Below are 20,007 nucleotides of genomic sequence, written 5' to 3'. Positions count from 1 at the left end.
AGAAACTACTTAGAATTTAAAGGAGGGTAATAGAAAACGGTCAATTAAGAGCAAATACACAACTCTTCAAAGCAAAGTCATCCAGGAACTCTAGGTTGTTTGCACCGGTCAATGAGGGTGGATTAGTATTCGCTGCTTACCAGCAGCATCATCGCACTTCCTCGACAACCAGGGCGCACTATTAGGGAACGCCATCTCAAACGCACCAAACTCGACAGGCTTACCACCCTCCCAGAACCGATTATCATGAGCACGCTTCAGACCGGACGCCAAAGCGACCAGCTGCTTGCGGTGCCCATCTTTATCCTGCTTTGAACTCTCACCACCCGAACGACGAACAAGAATCCCACACTTCTCAAGCCTCTCCAAGATAACAGCAAAGGCCTCAACAGAAATCGTCCTAACCTCCTCCCTCAGCACATTAGCAAGCTCCTGGAGATCCGGAGCCTCAGCCTCCTCCCCGTCAAACACCCACATCTCGCTGAAAACCCCGTGGATGAATTCCAGGTCGTCGCGCGGCCAGTCCATTTCCACGGCTGGGAAATTGCCCATGCACAGCATGTGCTCGAAGCTGTTTGCCGCCCAGTACATGTCCGTACGGACTCGGTACGTTGACCCTGCGGTGAGGGAGCCGACGGGGGGCGGAAAGTTATTGCGGCACGCGTCGATGGTCTCGTTGCTGCTTTTGCGCTGGATGTGGAGGATTTGGGTCTCGTCTTTTGTGCCTGGGGCGTGGAGCATTAGCGTCAATGATGGGTCCGGGCTTGTGTCTGACGCGCTGAGTTCGGCGTAGACGTTCCAGGTTGTGACGGGGGTGTCTTCGGAAGTGGGGATAGCCATTTCCGATGTTTTGTTGGATGGGGTAAGAGGAATTCCTTGAATTGAGGTTGGGCACTCGAGGGACATGGTTGGCCTTGTCTTGATGGGCTTGCTGAGGAACTATGCAGGTGGTGATAACTGTTTGATACCTGGTTTTAGTGGGGTGGAAGTCGGTTGGACTTATATCTGACGGATGCTCTTTATATAGTTGCGGATGAAAGACATAATTCTGAAAGGGCTAAGAGAGTCCATCTTCTGACAGTACTATGAAAGGAAAGAACGGATGTCTTTCGCAACCAGGGTCAATGGCCTTAAGGAAACTAACTCGGCTTGCTTTTACTCATGGTTGATAAAGAGACGTGAAGCGTTTCCAGCCCGTGAGTAACTTGGCTTAGACCTTCAGACTCCAAGTAATTCTGCAAAAGGAAAAGCCAGATACAGGAGGGCAGCCCGTCCTACTTCTGAACGGGGGTATCGGCAATAGTTTAGGTACGATAATCTAGTTTTGGTAGAGTTTTTGAATTTCCACAAGGTAACAAGTTTCGACAGAAGTAAGGGAATCATGGAGCCCAAGGGTACGAAGCGGGCTCTACACGGAATGAAACGTTACGGTCAAGTGATACAACTTCTGGGAAAGAATGTGAGACAAGCGTAATGTAAATGATGCAAAGATTGAAAAGCAGCTGAAACGGAGCAATGGAGGCACAAAGTCAAAAGAAAAACGAAAACTCAACACCCAAGGCTAAGAAGGAAAGAACCAGATATGTCAAGGTAGCACCCAGCTTACTCCTCACGACCACGCTTAACCCCCCGATGCATCCCCGTAATCTCCCCCTTACCAAAATCCCCCGGCAGAGTCGGCGCAACCTCCCAAGGCCCCAATTCAACCCTCGGAGCCTCTCCCTCCTCCAGCTCATGCTCAAAGACATGCTTCAGCGTGCCCGCCAACAGTCGAATCTCCATCTCTTCTGCCTCTGGCGTCTGCTCCTCTTCCTCGGGCCGACGGGTTAGGATCCCCCGGCCCAGCAGGTGCAGCAAGATCCCCTGAATATCCTCGCGCCAGATAGTCTTGTATGCGTCACGGATTGACCCGCCTGTTTCCTGCAGTGTGTACATCATGAATGGAGGGCGGGAGCTTGGTTCAGGTTCACCCAACGCGGCTTGGTGCGTGAGGAAGTCGATGTCCCGTGCCGCGACGCGGTCGAGCAAAATGCGGTTTGGGAAGGCATTTATGTCGTGTGTGTCGCGCTGCGCTGTTATCCTGTAATACGGGGATGCGGTTGGGTTGAGGGGGAGTCCTGGGCTTGGGGACCCAAGGGCGCTGTCGGGGATCACGGCGCGTTCGAACTTGATTGCGATGGATTTTGTGGTTGGGGCGGGGGGGCTGAAGGTTAGGATTAGGCTGGGGTAGGGGTTGAATGGGTCGTTTTGGATTATGGAGGCGCTGACCTCGAAGGAGGTTATCTGGGTGAAGTTTGTGATGGTGGACATTTTGGATGTTGGGGTTGGGATGGTGGTGGTCGGGTCGTAGTAGGGTAGGATCTTGATGATGGTGTCCAGAAGCACTGGTTGGAATGATGGGACGGCAACCATGGGAAGACTGGGGAGGGAGGTTAGGGGGTTTATATCTTTCAGGTTCGCTGTGTGTACAAGTGATTGAAGGAGTTCAGTAGGGGATCCAGAAATCTTTGTCCACTTTGAAGATACCACTGTAGACAGCGTCACACAATGCCTCTGCAGTGCCTATACGAATTCTAGAATGAAAGTCTTTCATGGGTCATACCGGTATAATGAAATAGTTCTTTGGAGACAGGTAGAAAGCGACTGGTGTTCCAGCGGACCCCAATGTAATAGAAAAAGTGCCTTGAAAGCGAACAACAAAGATTGCAAAGAGGGTCACAGAAAATGAAATGATAAAGGTAATATGGATGGAGAGAGAAAGAACGATGTTCGGTGGATAAAGGAGTTCCCTTGAAGGCGAACCCGATCTGGCCGGACAAAGCCCTTGTATATCTCTCAATGTTGACTGCAAAAGTAGACCAGCGATGCAAGACACGCGGATGGGTAAGTCAGGGACATTAAATGTGCCATTGGGGACAAAGGTGAATTTCACCCACCGAATCGAGACATCTCCGGATAGGATAGATGGAGTATCAGCTTCATGGTTGTCTTCTATGCCTTTTCCCGCTTATCCCCTTGGTACCCACGGGAAATATCAGTGATTGTACAGGTAGAATGGCGTCAAATGTCTTCTTACAAGATAATCTGCACACAGAGCGGGAGAAGAGCCTAATACCATACCAGCGAAAGACACCATGGGGGCTTCGCAGCATTAATGGCGTCACTTGGGAGATGGTGTGATGTGCGATGAACCGTTCATCCCGAGTCAGCCATCTTAACACCGCCGACTGATATATTTCGCCGTCCCAGTCCGCAACTCAAACCCAGCAAAGTTCATTTCCAACAACATCTCCCCTCCATCCTCAAGCTGCAAGAATGCAGTCTGCAGCTGCATCATGAACTCTGCAGCAGTCTTTAGGTCATCACGGGGTTTGATTTCGCGCTCCTTCTGTTCCTCGAGGAAGTGGAAGGCCGTGGTCGTAGCGGCAGGTGCATTCGTGACAGTTCTCTTAACAATGAACTCCCCGTCCAAGGCGAGAATTGAAAAGACAAGGAGAAGCCAGTTTTCGTCAATTACCCGCCCGTTTCTGGGGACTTCGCACAGGCGGTCACACCCCTTGCGCTGAGCTTTGGTTAGGTTATCGTGGACTTCGTAGCGCAGCTTGTAGGCAGACGAAGAGGGTCGAGAGTCTGAGTTCGCTTCTGGTTCCTCCTCAGTAGCGCTATGGCTGTCCTCGTTCGGAGACTCATTCGGTACGCGAGTGATACGCCAGAAGGATGTGCCCTTTCCACGCTTCGGTTGCTCCTCAAAGATTAGGACCAACTCGAGGTTATAGGGTCCTTTGACTTCGTTTAATGTAGCGTAGACTCTGTATCGTTCTATTGCGCCAGTGCGAGAATAGATGGACATTGTAAGTATCGCTGATGGTACAATCAAGGCAAAGATGAATGTGTTTTGCATTTGGTGGGTTTGCTCTGAGCTTTGGGTTGCCCAGGACTTTGGGAAGACGAATGATGAAAATAAAATAGAGGTCAGTCGAGAGAAGACGCACCCGTTTGCGATATAATCTAGGTGAATTTCTATCCATCAATCATTCACTTTCTGGCTTCTTTGTTGCCCTTTCTTTGTATGAGGCGACTTGGTAAATCCGACAGCTCTATATGCTTTCACCTTTCCTGGTGATTAGGGGGCGTCAAAGAAATTCTTTGATCCCCTCACCAATATGCAAATGAAGGATATTCATCAAACCAGAGATTGAATATCACATATAAATATTCAATGAAGCTATCTAATGGAAGTAACACCGCGTCCTCTATATACCATGGCAGTAGTATTCTACTATAGTTACGTCGCTCGTTGCAGGTCGCATGACGGCCTTCAATTGTGTCTCGTAGATACATATTACAGCGGGAAACAGATATCAATGTTGAAAGAGATGAATTGAAATAGGTCCTAAACTGTACTAGAGCCTAAGCCTCTTAAACAGGCGGGATAAGATCAGGTCAGTAAGATTACACACAAACGAGCCAGCAAGTACTATAGTACCCCAGTTGCTGAGTCCCAGTACGCCCAATCTTACTCGCCCCTCAACGCCCCAGCCCTCAACTCATACCCCCCAAAATCCGTCTCAAACTGCCTCTCCTCCCCATTCCCCATCAACAGAAACGCCGCCTGGAGCTCATTCATAAACCTCAGCCGCTGAATATCGTCCTCGCGCTGCTCCTCCTTCAAACACTTAACATCAAAGCACCCCTCATCCCAATCAAACGGAATCTGATGCGTCCACGGCTTAACCCGCGCAATGTACCCGTCGATAACGAGCGCCATGAAGATCGTCACGAGCCATTGCTCCTTGATTACGTTCTTGGACCGGATCACGTTGCAGAGGGGTCGGGCCCCGGGCACCTTCGCTCCGTTGTCGACGATCTCTAGTTTGAGCTTGTAGTTGTTTGTTGGGGCTTTTAGGCGCGGATCTAGGGTTTCTTCGATTGCGCACCGGATGATGTGCCAGATCTTTGTGCCTTTTCGCGGGGTGGGTGCTCTTCGAAGATAAAGGATAGGGAGAGGTCGTAAGGGTAGGCGGTTTGTTGGAGCGCTGCGGAGACCTTGTAGCGGTTTTTCTCGTTCGTGCTAAAGATTGAGGAGAACATTGCGGCTGGTGTTGAAGTATCTAGGTTGGAGCAGGATTGGGCTGGTGACTGCACTGCTGCTCTTGGGTTTGGGGCTTGAGAAGGGACGGACTGAGCTGGGATAGGAAATCATGATACGGGATGGAGTTACCCGAGTTTATATAGCTGTACTTCCTTGGCTCTTCCAGCGAGACCAAGACCTAAGTCAAAGGCTTGAGATAAAATTCTTTTGGAAAGGCTTCGGGAAATACAAAGGCAGTCGACTATCTCTCCCTTGCTCCATCGGTTGGGATAAAAATAAAGCGAATAGTGCGTATAACAAGCAAGCAATCAGCAATGTACGGGAGAAAGAGCACTTTATACAAAAGAGACATCCCAATTCAAAGAGGTGACTTCTAGCTCTATTTAAGGGCCTGCCATTGCTGGCCTACAAGGCATGTGGTGGATATTATCCTCGCCTTCAGTCTTTAGTTTGACATTGCTTTGTTGTGTCAGCTACAGACAATGATTTTGAATTGTTGATCTTGATGCCTTCAAGGAGCGTGGCTCTCATAGTACAAAGACGCATAGTGTATCCCTAGAAGTCCGCCCATCTCTCGAGAACTCTATGGTAACACGCGAGCCTTGGAACAGTCCCGGATAACGGTAAACATTGTAGCCAGACTATGTGAACAGAAGATGTTGTATTCAGAATGTTACTCGGCCTCCCACAAAACTTTTCGATGATGGTATTGCAATAATCCTGTCACATCTTCCTTCACCAGAGCTTCCTGTTTGGTCGACGGAGTCATCAATTCTGCTCCTCAACCCCCTCACTCTCCACGAGATCCTCAGCATCAAAGTACGGCACCTCATACCCCTTAAAAATCAATATCCACATGCACTCGCTCCCCAATCCTCCAGCATCAAAAACATCTTCTGCACCTGCTTCGCGAACCCACCAATCTCCCCCCGACCCAAACTCCGCCATCTCATTCCGCACAAGAAATCTCTCCTCCTCAAGCCGAACAATAACCGCAGATATATGTTCATCAAGCATAGCCCGTCCCTCTCTATCAAACGTACCAATTCTCTTCTCGATCTTATACTTGATCTTCCGCTGCAATTTCTGATCGGCCTTGCTCCCCACGTGCGCGGAGAGCTTGTAGAACGATGATCGCTCCGACGGGTTGAGGTAGTAGTTGCTGTGTGTTATGCACCAGATCACTTTGCGTCCGCTGCTTTCTTCGGGCTCAGGGTGCTCTTTGAAGAGGAGGAGGAGTTCTGGCGGCGAGCGTTCTTTTCTGCGTTGGAGGATTGCGGTGATGTGGTATTTTTCGTACGGGGCCGCACCCATGAGGCGGGAGAGGTGCTGGTGGAGTTTTGTGATCGAATCCATGATTTTGTACATCTAGTGGCAGGGCACTGAGGTAGGTGGGTGCGTATTTATAGGTGGTAAACTGTCGAAGAAGAAGGGTGGCTAGAACGTGATGGGTGGCTAGAACGTGATGGGTGGTCTTGGTGATTCTAGGTGAGATTGAGAAGATGGATGGAGTTGGAGTCTGGCGTCGCAAGGAAGATAAATATATCTGGTATCTAGATGATGTGGAACGTTGAGCTATGGGTTGTCAGGTGAATGGCCTGGTGAATGGGACGGGTTCGTGGAGCTTTCATTGGTGAAGAGGCTCAGCCCGAAACGTCCGCACCTCACAATGGGGAGACAACTCAGAAAACCTGCATTGGCCTTCCGGGGCTCGATGTAAGAACTTAATGGATAATTCCAGGATGCAACAACCACTTCATGCTGTACGGTAGGTACAAAACATTTATGACGAAGTCTGAGTTCTGACTTCTGCTGCGACTACGTTACAACATATAGCTGTGGAAAGAGGAGAGTAAGCGGAGTTCTATATGCTAAATAGGAGAGCCAATCTTCTCAATCTAAAAAGGAAAGGCTTAAAGCGATGCAATTAAATGCCACCCCAGCGCAAGTAAGCAATAACATACCTCAAGTCCGTAAAGCCCTTGCAGGTCTGCTCAAATATCCACCTCCCCAAAAATCTCAATCAACCCCAAATACCCATACAAAATCGCCGCAAGGACCTCGAACCGATCATGGCCGCCGTTCCCCATAACACACCGTTTCACAACGCACCACCCCTCAACCACAACATCCGAGCCTGCGCGCGCAACTCTTTTTCCAACACGTACCCCCCTCTCTTTCGCCCTCTTCACTCTATCCGCCAAATCCCTACACAGCTCCTTGATCTTATCAGAAGTCGGCATCCCGTCAAGATACCCCTGCCGCCGTAACGCCCGCATAACGTCCTGGATATGCTCAGCCGCGATAGACAAGCTATCGTCCGGTGCTGCGGGGTACGTGCCCAGCAGTGCTATGGTCGCCAGAGTCTGCGGGGTGACAGTCTCGCGCGTGTATGTGTCGTACCCGCGGCGCTGACCGGGCATGTTGATTGTGTCTGTTACGAGGAAGGTGCGCCCGCCGTTGTGACCGGTTGTTCCGGATGGCACGAGCGCGAGCGTTAGTTGCCACGGGTGGTGGCCGATTTGGATGGGATCCCAGAGGTACGGGTCGCAGTGGGAGCTGACGTAGATGTCGACCATTCTGGGGCTTAGGGGAGTGGTGCAGGTGGGGTTGGACATTTTAATGGTTAGAGAATTCTTGATGAACTTGTAACCTTGAGAATCGGGGCTCTTGGAGGTAAATGGGGCTGATTTTAACACTACCTTAGCTTAGGTTGTGAAACAAACACCGGGGACATGGATATGGCTAATGGAGGGTGGGTTGAGTTTTTATACCTAAGTTGATGAAGCCTGCTTTGAGAGAAAAAGCTGGAGAAATTGTGCTGGAAACTCCTTTGTTCAGTCTCGATGAATACTGGCTTTGTCTGCGTTGGTTTTCAAGTTCCTTTCATGGCTTCTTTCCCTGATACTTCTGGATTCGGATTCATTGTTCTTTGTCATGGAGCTTTGTTGCTCGGAAAGCGCTGTTTCCTTCACCATATCAAAGTCTATCTCATACATTAGTTGATGCTAGTCGCTTTAATCGTGAACTATGGTACCTAACTGTCGGACACCTGTATTCCTTTTCATGAACTAGGGCTACCAAGATTTGAAACATTCAGTCCATATTAGAAGGTAAGTCTATGTACGACACGTCGTGTGGTCCGCCAAGAATCTGTATGCTAGCCCTAACTCCTGGCCTACTGTGGGATGTTTGGCACAGGCTAATTGGTGTACAAGGGTTCAAAGATAATGTATTGGCGCAGTAATATTGCAGCAGTAAGGTCCCTTTCATATGGAACGCTGCTTTCTTTTGTTTCGGTTCTTAATCTTCCTAATATATGTTTTTGTTTATTGGTCTTTCCAAACAACTGCACACACCGCCCAAACAAAAGAGACCCCAGACAAGCAAGCACATTACCCATTTATCGGTCAAGGACATACAAAGTAACATCCCTTTGCTCCGCAGTCTCCGCATTGGCCCTTCTATACCGCAAATCCGGGTTGGTAACACGCGTCGACGACCCAGCAACCGCATTGCCACCCGCAACCCCAGCCTGAGCAGTCATCATAGACCTAGACGCAGCGCGTCGCGAAATGCCCAGGGACTCAAGAGACGACCAATCCTGTCGGTTTCCGCGGAAGCTCGTGAGTCTAAGTGCGTACTGGCCCTCGTGCAGACCCTCTGAACTCAAGACGAACTCGGTCGGCGCGCGCTGGGACTCGTCGAAGAAGCACGTGCACCGGACCATGTCGGCCTCACCAAAGAAGCGGTACCGCCGCGAGGACAAGAATGCGTATAGGCGCCGGACGAACTCGTTCTTGCCGCTGTCTTCCATTGTTTGTCCGACGCTGCGGGGGATCGTGGAGCGGAAGTGCTCGACTAGCATGCTGTCTAGGTTTCCGATTTCGTGCTCCACCATTGCTTCTAGTAGAGAGGCGATGTATAGTCGGCATCGTTGGGGTATAATTGAGCGGGCGAGCTGACGGAGCGCCGGGACCTGGGTCGAGGAGATGTTCCCGATTGGCACGTCGAGCTCGGCACGAGTGTCCATGACGTTCTTGTTGTTTTCGATCCGGACCTCATAGCGGAACGGTCCGTTGCCTACGTGGATCCATGTGCATCGGGTGTTGTCTGCTGGAACCAAGGTTAGCATTAGGTGACCCGGATGTGGTATAAGGGCTGCTTCCTCAATGCCTGCAATGTCTTCTCTAATGTGGGGATGACTGTGTCCATATTCGAGGACAAGCTGCAGGGTCTCGGGGGCGCGTGACGGGATGGACGTGCTGGTTGGAGTGGTGGCAAGCATGATGTCGGTTGAACCCACTTGACAGGATCAGAGCAATGTTTTGCTGTTGTCGTGGATTGAATGTGAGATGGGATAGAGGATGGTCCGCCTTTCTTATAACTTTGCTCTTACTCGCCTCTCCATTGTACTCGGAAATGAGATGACTGGGTACATGATTGTTGTCTTTAACAATCCGCCGTCGTTCCTTTGGACACTGGGATTCACGGTACTTGATCCTCTGATTGGATGAAAGGAATAAACTCATTCTCAATATAATTTGTCAACTCTCCAGTCATCGAGTACCAATGGGTCTGCCTGCGACCCTTTGTATACGCGAGCGTTGAGTGCCTTCCAGCGAGGGCTAGTCCATTGTTGACACCAAGCCCTTTGTATCCCTTGTCAAAGAAACATAGCCCCTGTGGGGGCTAAGAAGGCCCATTGACTGCTTTAGTCAAAGGCAAGCATAACTCGGTACACAAGTGGCATCTTGTGACACCCTTCTAACGTCAATCGAGATGAAAGAAGTCGAACCATTCAAAAATGTGGTGCAGTTGCAACTAGATAGGGCGATTGACTGTCGACATGAAAGGATCGAAAGGAAAATACAAATCGTGCTTCTCCCGAATATCGTGTCCATTATCCACCTGACGACGATGAGCTCTCCAAGGCTCTGGGGAACCAGATTGACAACATCAATGTACCTAAGATCTTGCACAGTTCGGTACATTTAGCAGTTGCTCATCTCTCGTTCCACTTGCTGGAACGGATTACGATGAAAACACGATGCTCCAATGATGGAGTTCATGCCACTAATGGTGGATTTCTTTCAACATCCGGCGCTCCAAGAAACACTGATCAATATGGGTTTAAACAGGGCCTCCTTGGATGCGAGTGACTAGGGTCACTCCAGCGGCTGGACAGGAACGCCGGCGGAAGTGCAAGGGTTACCAGGACCTCGTCTCAAGCTTCCAGAATCATCGCCATATTACCGACTTTTATTGAGGGGCATGAAGCCCCGACGGAAAAAGCTCATATACAAACTTAAATTTCATTCTTCTCTATTCGAATCTAAAAGAAACACCGACAATACTCCAACTCCGACACCCTCAATCGATCCACAAACAGCGCTATATCCTCCAGCTCCCCCGTCGCCAACCTCCCATGTGGCAACTGACTGACCCCCAAATCCTCCGCCATCGCCTCCCTTGCCTTATCGAGCATGGAAATCCCCACGTCACTCATCGACCCAAAATACTCCGCCCAGCCTCGCTCAATCGTCTTCTCCCTTTCCAGACAAGACAAAACGTCAAGGATATACATTTGGCACCGTTGCGGTCTCGTATTAAGCAGGATCCCTGTCACCTTTCCGTGCATTGTTGCAGAGACTGCCCCGATCCGCGTTATATCTGTCAGTCGTGGGTCAGACATCGTTTGGTTCCTCTCGATGCTGTGTTTGTATTCGGATGGCCCGCCGGTTACATGGTAGAATGTGCACCGGTGCGTCTCTGGGTGCTGGATTATGAATGTCCAATGCCGTTGTCGGATGGAATTGATTGCGGACCCGAAGGCTATGTACATTGTCAACGTGTAGCTCGGTTGGTCCAGGGGGTTGGGATAGGGGATTAGTTGGGTGTTGGTTATGTTGGTCATGGAGAGGGTATCTGTTTAGTGGATGGGTTTGGGGTGTCGCGGTTCTCCTGGATTGTCCTGTCTGATTGCGGCGGATTTGGAGTTTGTTGGCGGTTTGTTGGCGGTGGAGTTGGTAAGGTTGATTGTTTGGGGTATGAGTGCTGATTTATAGACTATGCTTCTCCTCGTTCGTGCTTGCTCAAGCATAGGTCATGTCCTCTACGTGAGGTTTACCTTCCAAGTAAGCTAATGCTGTTGAAAGGGCCTTTGTACTTTGATCATGGCTCAATGCCCTGGATATGCTCTTTACAACCTCACTGAGGGGCCTAATTCAATGGGGCTCTTCCTTAGTCTCACTAAAGTAACCTTTATGTTGGGCTTGGCCTTTCTCACTAGTGGAGGATAATGTAGCTAAGTATACCCTGCTCCTTGTGAGTCACAAAGAAACCTGATGATCTGTAGTATATACATGCTGGAGAGGATTAAGACAGGAATTCGTGCAACAAGACTGAAGGAAGAGGATACTCACGCAGGGGGCTATATCACGCCGTTTGACATGTTTCTAGACTTCTAAGTATTATGATGGCACTGCCATATTAGAGCTCAATCTACACACCAACAGTCTCTGCTTGTTTCGACAGGTGTGTCCCCAACTAAGACAAAAGACGCTGACTATTATAGAAGGAGACGAATCTGACTGCAGATAATGCGGCTACATCAAAGGGATACGTGAAGAATGCTGACAAAGGACTGATTGAGACCTGGCTAGGCCTTGCGTTGTCATTTGCTGTGCTCATTCAGCAAGCTGTTAAAGCCGCATTACAAAAAGACTAACAAAGCACCCAAGGACGTCCTGAGGGGGGCAATGAAATGCGCTCTGAGAAGTAGAACAGGATGGCCTATCCAAGTATATAAAGCATCCCATCTATGCTCCTCCTACGCTCTACGTTGGAACAGCTTGAACCGTTTATTCACAACTCCACAACCAACACCACAAGATGAACGAACCATACACCCCAGCTCCTTTGCTCCATCATCAAACCATGGCCTTCCGATCTTCCCGACCCGATGACATCGACGTCTACATCGGCATCGGCACCCGCAAAACAAGCCGGAACCAAAACCACTGCGCGCTCATCCTCGCCCCGCAAACCACCTCCGGGAATAGCACAACGACCAATAACTGCACATACTACCACGTCACCAATGGCCCCAACGCCTACAAGCACTACATGGAACGGAACGCCCCCCTCCTCGACTCCACCCGGCTGCAATACCTCCAAAAAATCGGCGTCATCCCCTGCCTCCGCGGAAGGCGCTGGTTGAGTCCTTCGCGCGTAATACCTATCCGCAGCGCTGCCATACATATGTTTCTGCGCTGCTTCTGCAGCTGCAGGGTGCTGGGCTCGTTGAGGATGCGCATGGGCGTGTGAGGGGGTTTCTGGATAAGGCTCCGCATAGCCCGTTGGTTCAGGTTGTTGAGAAGGGGGTCGCGGGGAGGGCTGAGGCTGGGAGGCTTTATGTTCAGGCTGCTAAGGGAGCTAGGAAGGGAGGATTGGATGCGTTTGAGGTTTGTACGTGTTTCTTTGAGTGTGGTCGCTGGGTTCTTGGTTCTAGGATTAGATAGGATAGTCTCTAGATGCTTGCATCCTGTTTGACCCGATGTCGCTCCTTATTACACTACATACCCCTAATCCAGATAATCCGCATGAATATTATATCTAATCCATGATGCAATCATAACTCGTATGAGCTTCCTACACATCAAGACTGCTGAAGTTCAGGTAAGTCACGAGTAGGTATGAATAATTTGAGATAATCTTCGATCAACAAAGCTAAGGAAGGCTAAAGTTCCAGCGGGATCCGGCCGAGCTTCATGGGGCTCAATATCCCAGAGCTCACGGTTTGCTTGCTTTGGATATCCCAGTTATGTGACCCAAGGGAAGGACAAACGTGTAACACGGGTCGGCATATCAACCAGATTCAAGATGCACATACATGCTATTTAAAATAAGCTGCATTTAGCTACGTAGATAGTATCTATGATGGCAAGAGATTATAGTGTAAAAGCCCATCAAGAAGAAGCAAAGTTCAGGCACAGAAGGCAGTGCAATAATACTTGGATATGCTTGGTTAGACAAATATGTAGAACTCGAGGTAAATCAGATAATTCAAGAAAGATGATCCGGCATCCCCCCCACCCTACACTAGATAAGCATGTCCTCGAATACTCTACTCAAAACAAGTACAGAAAGCCAAAGGATCAAACCCCATCTCCTGCGCAAACTCCGCCGCAGTAACAAGCGTCCTCCTCGCCTCCGAAATTTCCATCCCCAGTTCATCAACCGCACACTTAAGCATAGTCTTCGGCATCTCAGCCGCAACCTTATCCGGCGTATCCGGCGCAATCCACCCCTCCATCTCGAGGAACATCAGAAGTCTTCCAACGTACATGTGGCACCGCTGAGCCCTAGTCCGCCGGGATTCCAGGTGAATTGCGCGGATTGTCTTTTCGGTGCAGGGGGCTTCGCCGATTTTCTCGACTCGAGCGAGGCGGGAGTCGGAGAGGGACTTGTTGGTTTCGACGATCCGCTTGCAGGCTGTCGGGCCGCTGGATATGTGGTAGAATGTGCAGTTGGATGGGGAGGTGCGTTGCGGGACGAGGATGAGGGTCCAGTGGTGCTGTTGTTGGGGGGATTGGCGGGTTCCGAAGCCGAGGTAGATGTCGAGGAGAGGGGGTTGGGGTTGGGATAGGATATCCATTTTGGTGGGTGGTGTATCTGTTCGAATTGAGTTGTAAGAAGCGTGTTCCAAGAACGTCTTATATATGCTTTCAGTACGTCGCGGTGTTTTAATGGTATATTCCGATATCGTAGGGCTTCTGACGGGATGCACCTAGGTCATATATAGGCCGCTAACTATGCTTGCTCCCTGGGGTCATATAAACAAGCATAAATGAATCGCTCGATTATTGCATATTGAAAGGAAATTCATTGTACGCTTTGTTCTGCTGTTTGTAGTATGGTAGCTGGCAGCTAGGTGGCTTTGTTAGAATACTTTGTCCTAGTTCAGGTCAAGATTTCTGAAACATGAACACCATGGATAATCAATGGCCGTTTGAAAGCAGACATACTTCTTCCCATGGCTGTACATAAAGATTAGTGGTGTTTTGTGATGAAGTGGAGGACTAGCATCGTACCACGGCTCTAAAGCGCGAGACAGATGATTGGACTCGAGCCGCCAGATACAACAATGCTTCGAAAAATACTAACGTTGTGCTTTACTTAGTCGCATGCACATGTAACAGTTCTCATAGCAGACCTGCTAACCTGCTACGATACTAATATCGAAAGCTTGAATGATATTACATGTAATCGATAACCTTGGAAAATCATACCATATAACAGCTCGGCGAAACACCATTTGGAGACAAAGTTCAGCTAACAATACTTGGGTTGGCGTAGAACGAACCAGGAAGCAATAGAAGATTGTAGTATATATAAACTAGCGAATAGCGAACAAAATCCATGGAACATGTTCGGGGTCTGTTCTTCAAATCCCAATAGCTAAGAGCAAAGGAACAAGCACATTGCAAGCTCCTCAGTACCGGTACGAAACCAGGAAAGCCATACCATCCTTCTTCCAATTCCTAACCCTCAAAGTTATATCTAGAAGAAACACCGACAAAACTCCAAATCCTCCTTCCCTTTCCGCTCCATCTTCCGCTCCACCTCAAACAGCCCCCGATTCACAGCAACAAGGGCCTCCCTCTCCAGCGCCTCATCCCTGTCCAACCCCGGGCCAAACAGACCCAGATGCCCCAAACGCTCATTCCCATGCCGCGGCGCAACCCCCCTAACCTCCAGAATCCGCTCCTTCTCTTTCTCCGTCGCCATCGCACACCGACTAATCCTCACGCCGGGCAACAGTTCACTCTCAACCCAGGACGCCTTGGTCCGGTCCATAACACCCCGTTCAGTCAGGATCTTAATGGCGGTCTGGACATACGTATGGCACCGCTGCGCGCGTACACTCCGCAGGATCTTGGTTACGTCCCGAGCCGTTGCGTCAGAAACGGACGCCAGCTCGTGGATTGCGGATAGCCGCATGTCGATGAGCGTCTCGTTGCTCGAGACGCTGTGTGCGTATCCCTCCAATTCGTGGCTGCGGTGTGCGCTGTGGAAATTGCAGTTTAGTGCCTCGGCTGCGTGGTCGGCGATTATGAGGATCCAGTGGGGGAGTTGGCCTTGTGTGATGTCGAGCGGGCTGGGGAGGGTGCCGATGCCGAGGTAGATGGTGTGCATGGGTTGATTGGGGGCGATGGCGGGGGTGGTGGTTTTGCTCGTGCTGGGTGTGGATGTGATTGTGGAGCGGATTTGGGATTGGGGGTGCAGTGGTGGGATTCGGATTTCGAGGGCTGGGAACATGGTGCTGAAATTGGTTTGGAGGGCGTAGGGAGTATCTGTGGGGGTGTCGAAGGACTGGATTGGCGTTGTCAGGGACATGATGGTGGACTGGATATGGCCTTGGAGTTCTAGTGGTGGTTGGCCGTTTTTCTTGTACAGCTAAAACAGGACTTGTGCAATTGATTCCACTGAACTATGCTAGAGCAGACTGGACAAGACGCTCGCATAGTTTAGTGTACAGCGTGAATTTATATTCGGCCTCTTGATTTCTTCTCTAGGTCTATTTGAAAGGGAACAATGATCTTTATTCATGACATCCTTTGCTCTTGCAAGGAAGGAACAATGTCACACCATGGGCCCTGTCTTTTTCTCTTTATGCGTTCTATTCCATACATAAAGGTAAGTTGAGTGCTTGGAAGGTCTGGAATGCGTATGGCCTTTAGTAGCAATGGGATACAAAGAATAATGGTTTCTAAGAGGAATGCTTATATGACCATAATAATGGTGTGTTTACGGCCTTGAAACTAGTCTAGCTAGGTAGCTCAAGGCATTCGTATACTGATAGGATCAAGTCCAAAGGTTTCTAGGGTTAAACTTGATTGATGAAACATTACCTTCAATTATATTGTTCTATAATATCAAGACTAAGCGATAATGTATACCCAGAGAGCCATACCATATTAGTATATTATTTAACGTCCGGTGTATTAGTGGAGGGCCTTAATTGATTGGTATTATTAAGATAAAAAGAAAATAACCTATTGCAAGCTACGCTACCGACCATGAAAAATCGATGGAACTATGCCACAGCCTGGCCTGAACGTTTGCCCGCCTTCTTAATTAAAAAAGCACCGACAATACTCCAAATCACTCAAGCCTCGCTCGTCCGCAGCGCGATGCGCAGTCTTCAAACTCCAGTCAACAAAAGCCGTAGCCACTGCCTCCTCAACCGCCTTATCCAAATCCTCCAAAAACTCCCCCCGCTCTTCCTTGGGTATACTCTCATCCATCCACACCAACGGCCCGACCCTAGCCCTGAGCTGCCGCTTATTCGCCCGCCGCATCGCAGACCGGTACCGGTTCTCCTTTACCCTGTTCATGAGATTCTTCTCGACGAGCCCTCGCTCCTGGAGCGTCTTGATCACGCTGAAGACATACAGATGGCACCGCTGGTACTTGCGATTCCCCGGCATGCGCACGCAGACCTCGCTTACGTCCTCCGCGGCTTCCGCTGATATAGTGCCTAGTTTGTATACCGATGACAGCCGGGCGTCGAGCAGCGACTCGTTGGATGACTTTGTTAGTTTGTACTTGTTGGACCCGAGGTCGTGCTTCGTGCTGTAGAATGTGCACCGCTGCGTTGTGGGGTTTGCAGTCTATGAGCACACTGTTTGGGATGGCGCCCAGGGGCTCGCTCGGGGTTTTGGCTTCACTATCGGGGTTGGTGTCGGTGATGGTCACAATTGACGGGAGTGGGGTTGGGCGCGACATGGTGCCAAGGTTGCTGGATTGGATTATATGGTATGGAAGGTTTTGGTTGGGGTTCTGGGGTGCAGGGTTGCTCTGCTGTCTGTCCTGTACAGGTATAGATATAACGGCCTTCGTGCAGGTGGAAAGGATGGGATGCTCTGCAATAGGCTGGAGCAGGCTGGAAGCGTCGCCGTGGTTTTATATTTTGTGGTGGTGCCTTCATCTCGTGGTTCATGTTTAAAGGGGACAATGAGCATTATTATCAATGTCCTTTACTTACTTAGGATGATGACAATGGCATCTCACGCCCTTTGTCTTTATGTTGTTTACCGCCTCTTTGTATCGCATCTCCATACAAAATATTTAGTACACTCTTTTGGCTAAGAACGTTTTTATACATCTATTCGCCTAAATTTTGATCCACAATCTATTGTTCACTACATAAAGAGATTCCTTTGAAAGCCCCTTTGAGTGAGACTTGCTCTATAGTACTGGTCTACTTCCCCCTTCCTAAAAGAAACACCGACAATACACCAACTCATCCCCCATGCCCAACCTCTCCGCGGCCCTTTCCACCCTTCCCAAACTCCACTCAACAAACACCCCCTCCGCTGCCCTGGCAGCAGCCCTCTCCAATTCCCTCGAAAACACAGTCAGATCCCCCCCCCCCCCCATAACGCCCCTCCCCCGCCACACCATCCGTTCAATCCTCGACCCCGCCTCCAGGTCCCGGCCCATCATCGCCTGACCCCGGCTCACCTTCACCTCCTCCAGCAGCATAACCCGCACCCACTCGTCCACACCACTTTGCAAGATCCACTGCGTCACTAGGCTCTGTATCACGCTGTAGATGTACACATGGCACCGCTGCGCCCATACCTGCTGACAGGTTTTGGTGACGTGGCACGCGGTTTCCAGCGAGACGCTACCGAGTTTGTGGACCATTGATAGCCGTGCGTCGAGGAGGGTTTGGTTTGGCGAAATGCTGTGTGTGTAGTTGTAGTTGTGACTCGAGCTTGAGCTTGAGCCTGGGCTTGAGCGGTCTTGCCGCACGCTGTAGAACGTGCTTTCCAGTGTCTCTGGGTCGCAAAGTATGAGCACCCAGTGCGGGTGCTGGCCCTTTCGGGTGTCCAGGGCGTCGGAGACGCGGCCGATGCCGATGTAATGTCGCGCTCGCGCTAGGTCGAGGTAGAGGGGAGTGGGTTTGGGCTCGTGGGCGTGGGCGTGGGCGGGAGCTCAATGGCCTGATTTAATGTGACTGGCGGGCTTGGGATTGGGGTTGAGGGGTCGGGGACTTTGGTGCTGAAATTGAGGTCGAGGTCTATTCCGGGTAGGAAGGCCGCGAGGTAGGCGGCTTCGGCTTCGGTGGTGTTGGTTTCAATTCGCGTTTCCATTCCTATGGGGGGTTGGGAGACATGCTGGTGGTGCTGCGACCGTAAGGAATTTCAGGGACCGGGACCGCGTAGGGGCTTTCGGTGTTGGTTACGGTTGACGGGATAACAGCTTCACGGGGCATTGCGTTGTGGTGGGTCTGGATTCGGGGATCTGGTCAGATATGGATGTTGAATGGCTCCGTGAAAAGCAGGGCAGCAAACAGCGGGAAAGCACGGTAAACTCAACATGATGGTCGAATGTTTCTGGTAGGCAGTGACTTCCATTTATACTTCGCGGGTTGGACAACGCGCTTGTAATCACGATATTTCTTCTTCTTTCGGGGCAAAGACAATGCCATCCCATGGCCATCATCTTGACTTTATTCCGCATCTCATTGCCCCGAACTTAGGTACAATGCAAAGCAGTCAGTATATTCCTTTCAGCCATATCTCGATCACAGATTATCTCTTTCAGGTCACTGAACAAGCCATGGTTGACTATACAAAGGATTCGCAATGGAGCTCCTTTGTCTAGATGGATAGTAAAGACAACATTGACGCAATGGTATAACATAAAGCCCCCCCTGAACCCACAGGTTACACGGTTATCATCTCACCCCTGTTCAACAGGCATGATATTCCTCTACAGTATCTACGCCGATTCTACAGCCTGCATCTCCTAACATTCATCGCTAGTTATTTTATTATCTACCGCATCATGTCATACTTCCTACCCCTTCTCCCCTTCCGCTGTGCCGATGAGCGTGAATCCGACCGAGACCGAGTCCCTGACCAGGATGTCTCCAGCAATGATGTGAAATCCGCCTCGAACCCCACTGTCGAGAAGCATTCTTTCTTATCCCTATCCCTTGTGTCTTTGCCCCAACCAAACCAGGCTCTTTCGGACACCATCTGTAAAGAGATTTATTCCCAAGAGGCGTTTGGCCCCCTTGCTGTCTTACTTCGTGGGGTTATGCCAATTGACGCGGAGGATCAGGGAGAGGAACAAGACAAGGAAGATGATATCGGAAGCGAGAATCCGTACCGCTCTGGGATGTGTCTTCTTGATGACTCTGATATCGAGGATGAGAAAGAGGAGAAGGGGGTAGATGGGGATGGGCAGGAGAAGCAGTCTGAGTCCAATCAAGATGACGAGTCTGGCAAGACCTCTCCTCTCGCGCAGGAGCACTGCCCCTTGCAGTGATGACCAGGATGCACAAGGGGACTATGGGACAAAAATAAATGAAAACACAACCGAGTCATTTCAGTTTTAGTTGCCATGTCGCAATTTTATTCAATTCCAAATCGTGATTCTTAGATCATAGGAAAATAAGCAATGATATACGTCTCCGGCTGAACAATCTCAAACCAAATTAGAAAGAGAAACCTCTAAATATGAAATTACTGGTAGAATGTATATACTGTATGTTTGACCACATAGAGCCCCACCCCTTTATACTGCTAGCCCTAAGTCACATGATGCTCATCTACACCGGCAGTTCAGCACTGCAGCTCGAGCAACAACGCTAATCCTCACCTAGCAATGTAATCGTAAATAGGACTCTGTACAGTTCAGCTCTAGTTTAACCAAGGCATCCAGATTGCAAAGTTCCAAATGGCGTGTGTGCCCTGCTCAGCCCGACCGCAGAGCGTAGCCGCCGGCCGGCCGTCGAAGCGCATACCAAACCGGGTTTAGCCTGCACAGCCCTACATTGTGGGTCCCATATAGGCTGTCAGGCTAAACCCCATTCAGTACTCACTTCGTACGCT

General features: G+C 50.0%; 11 protein-coding genes across 11 annotated transcripts; 2 read left to right on the top strand and 9 right to left on the bottom strand.

Moving 5' to 3' along the window:
- Nucleotides 1–108: 108 nt before the first annotated feature.
- Nucleotides 109–906, bottom strand: BDW74DRAFT_179150 (uncharacterized protein; the record flags this gene model as incomplete). The annotated part of the gene is made up of 1 exon (XM_073729378.1): nucleotides 109–906. One exon carries the CDS (start codon nucleotides 904–906, stop codon nucleotides 109–111), a length of 798 nt encoding a protein of 265 aa, XP_073582786.1.
- A 696-nt stretch (nucleotides 907–1,602) lies between these two features.
- Nucleotides 1,603–2,412, bottom strand: BDW74DRAFT_179149 (uncharacterized protein; the record flags this gene model as incomplete). Its single annotated transcript, XM_073729377.1, has 1 exon — nucleotides 1,603–2,412. One exon carries the CDS (start codon nucleotides 2,410–2,412, stop codon nucleotides 1,603–1,605), a length of 810 nt encoding a protein of 269 aa, XP_073582785.1.
- Nucleotides 2,413–3,214: 802 nt separating this feature from the next.
- BDW74DRAFT_179148 (uncharacterized protein) lies at nucleotides 3,215–3,850 on the bottom strand (the record flags this gene model as incomplete). Its single annotated transcript, XM_073729376.1, has 1 exon — nucleotides 3,215–3,850. One exon carries the CDS (start codon nucleotides 3,848–3,850, stop codon nucleotides 3,215–3,217), a length of 636 nt encoding a protein of 211 aa, XP_073582784.1.
- A 666-nt stretch (nucleotides 3,851–4,516) lies between these two features.
- BDW74DRAFT_179147 (uncharacterized protein) lies at nucleotides 4,517–5,091 on the bottom strand (the record flags this gene model as incomplete). Its single annotated transcript, XM_073729375.1, has 2 exons — nucleotides 4,517–4,869; nucleotides 4,938–5,091. 2 exons carry the CDS (start codon nucleotides 5,089–5,091, stop codon nucleotides 4,517–4,519), a joined length of 507 nt encoding a protein of 168 aa, XP_073582783.1.
- Nucleotides 5,092–7,086: 1,995 nt separating this feature from the next.
- On the bottom strand, nucleotides 7,087–7,710 carry BDW74DRAFT_179145 (uncharacterized protein; the record flags this gene model as incomplete). The annotated part of the gene is made up of 1 exon (XM_073729374.1): nucleotides 7,087–7,710. The coding sequence occupies one exon, from the start codon at nucleotides 7,708–7,710 to the stop codon at nucleotides 7,087–7,089; it is 624 nt and encodes a 207-aa protein (XP_073582782.1).
- A 785-nt stretch (nucleotides 7,711–8,495) lies between these two features.
- On the bottom strand, nucleotides 8,496–9,380 carry BDW74DRAFT_179144 (uncharacterized protein; the record flags this gene model as incomplete). Its single annotated transcript, XM_073729373.1, has 1 exon — nucleotides 8,496–9,380. The coding sequence occupies one exon, from the start codon at nucleotides 9,378–9,380 to the stop codon at nucleotides 8,496–8,498; it is 885 nt and encodes a 294-aa protein (XP_073582781.1).
- A 2,651-nt stretch (nucleotides 9,381–12,031) lies between these two features.
- On the top strand, nucleotides 12,032–12,627 carry BDW74DRAFT_179143 (uncharacterized protein; the record flags this gene model as incomplete). Its single annotated transcript, XM_073729372.1, has 3 exons — nucleotides 12,032–12,325; nucleotides 12,385–12,558; nucleotides 12,616–12,627. The coding sequence occupies 3 exons, from the start codon at nucleotides 12,032–12,034 to the stop codon at nucleotides 12,625–12,627; spliced, it is 480 nt and encodes a 159-aa protein (XP_073582780.1).
- Nucleotides 12,628–13,220: 593 nt separating this feature from the next.
- Nucleotides 13,221–13,751, bottom strand: BDW74DRAFT_179142 (uncharacterized protein; the record flags this gene model as incomplete). Its single annotated transcript, XM_073729371.1, has 1 exon — nucleotides 13,221–13,751. The coding sequence occupies one exon, from the start codon at nucleotides 13,749–13,751 to the stop codon at nucleotides 13,221–13,223; it is 531 nt and encodes a 176-aa protein (XP_073582779.1).
- A 905-nt stretch (nucleotides 13,752–14,656) lies between these two features.
- Nucleotides 14,657–15,493, bottom strand: BDW74DRAFT_179141 (uncharacterized protein; the record flags this gene model as incomplete). The annotated part of the gene is made up of 1 exon (XM_073729370.1): nucleotides 14,657–15,493. One exon carries the CDS (start codon nucleotides 15,491–15,493, stop codon nucleotides 14,657–14,659), a length of 837 nt encoding a protein of 278 aa, XP_073582778.1.
- A 737-nt stretch (nucleotides 15,494–16,230) lies between these two features.
- BDW74DRAFT_179140 (uncharacterized protein) lies at nucleotides 16,231–18,258 on the bottom strand (the record flags this gene model as incomplete). Its single annotated transcript, XM_073729369.1, has 3 exons — nucleotides 16,231–16,770; nucleotides 17,624–18,073; nucleotides 18,124–18,258. 3 exons carry the CDS (start codon nucleotides 18,256–18,258, stop codon nucleotides 16,231–16,233), a joined length of 1,125 nt encoding a protein of 374 aa, XP_073582777.1.
- A 697-nt stretch (nucleotides 18,259–18,955) lies between these two features.
- BDW74DRAFT_179139 (uncharacterized protein) lies at nucleotides 18,956–19,441 on the top strand (the record flags this gene model as incomplete). The annotated part of the gene is made up of 1 exon (XM_073729368.1): nucleotides 18,956–19,441. One exon carries the CDS (start codon nucleotides 18,956–18,958, stop codon nucleotides 19,439–19,441), a length of 486 nt encoding a protein of 161 aa, XP_073582776.1.
- Nucleotides 19,442–20,007: the final 566 nt, after the last annotated feature.

The sequence above is a fragment of the Aspergillus multicolor genome (genome assembly GCF_047715735.1).
Source record: "Aspergillus multicolor strain CBS 133.54 unplaced genomic scaffold BDW74scaffold_16, whole genome shotgun sequence".
NCBI lineage: Eukaryota > Fungi > Ascomycota > Eurotiomycetes > Eurotiales > Aspergillaceae > Aspergillus > Aspergillus multicolor.
The sequence above is the reverse complement of the archived record's forward strand: the minus strand, read 5'-3'. Positions and strand labels throughout refer to the sequence as shown.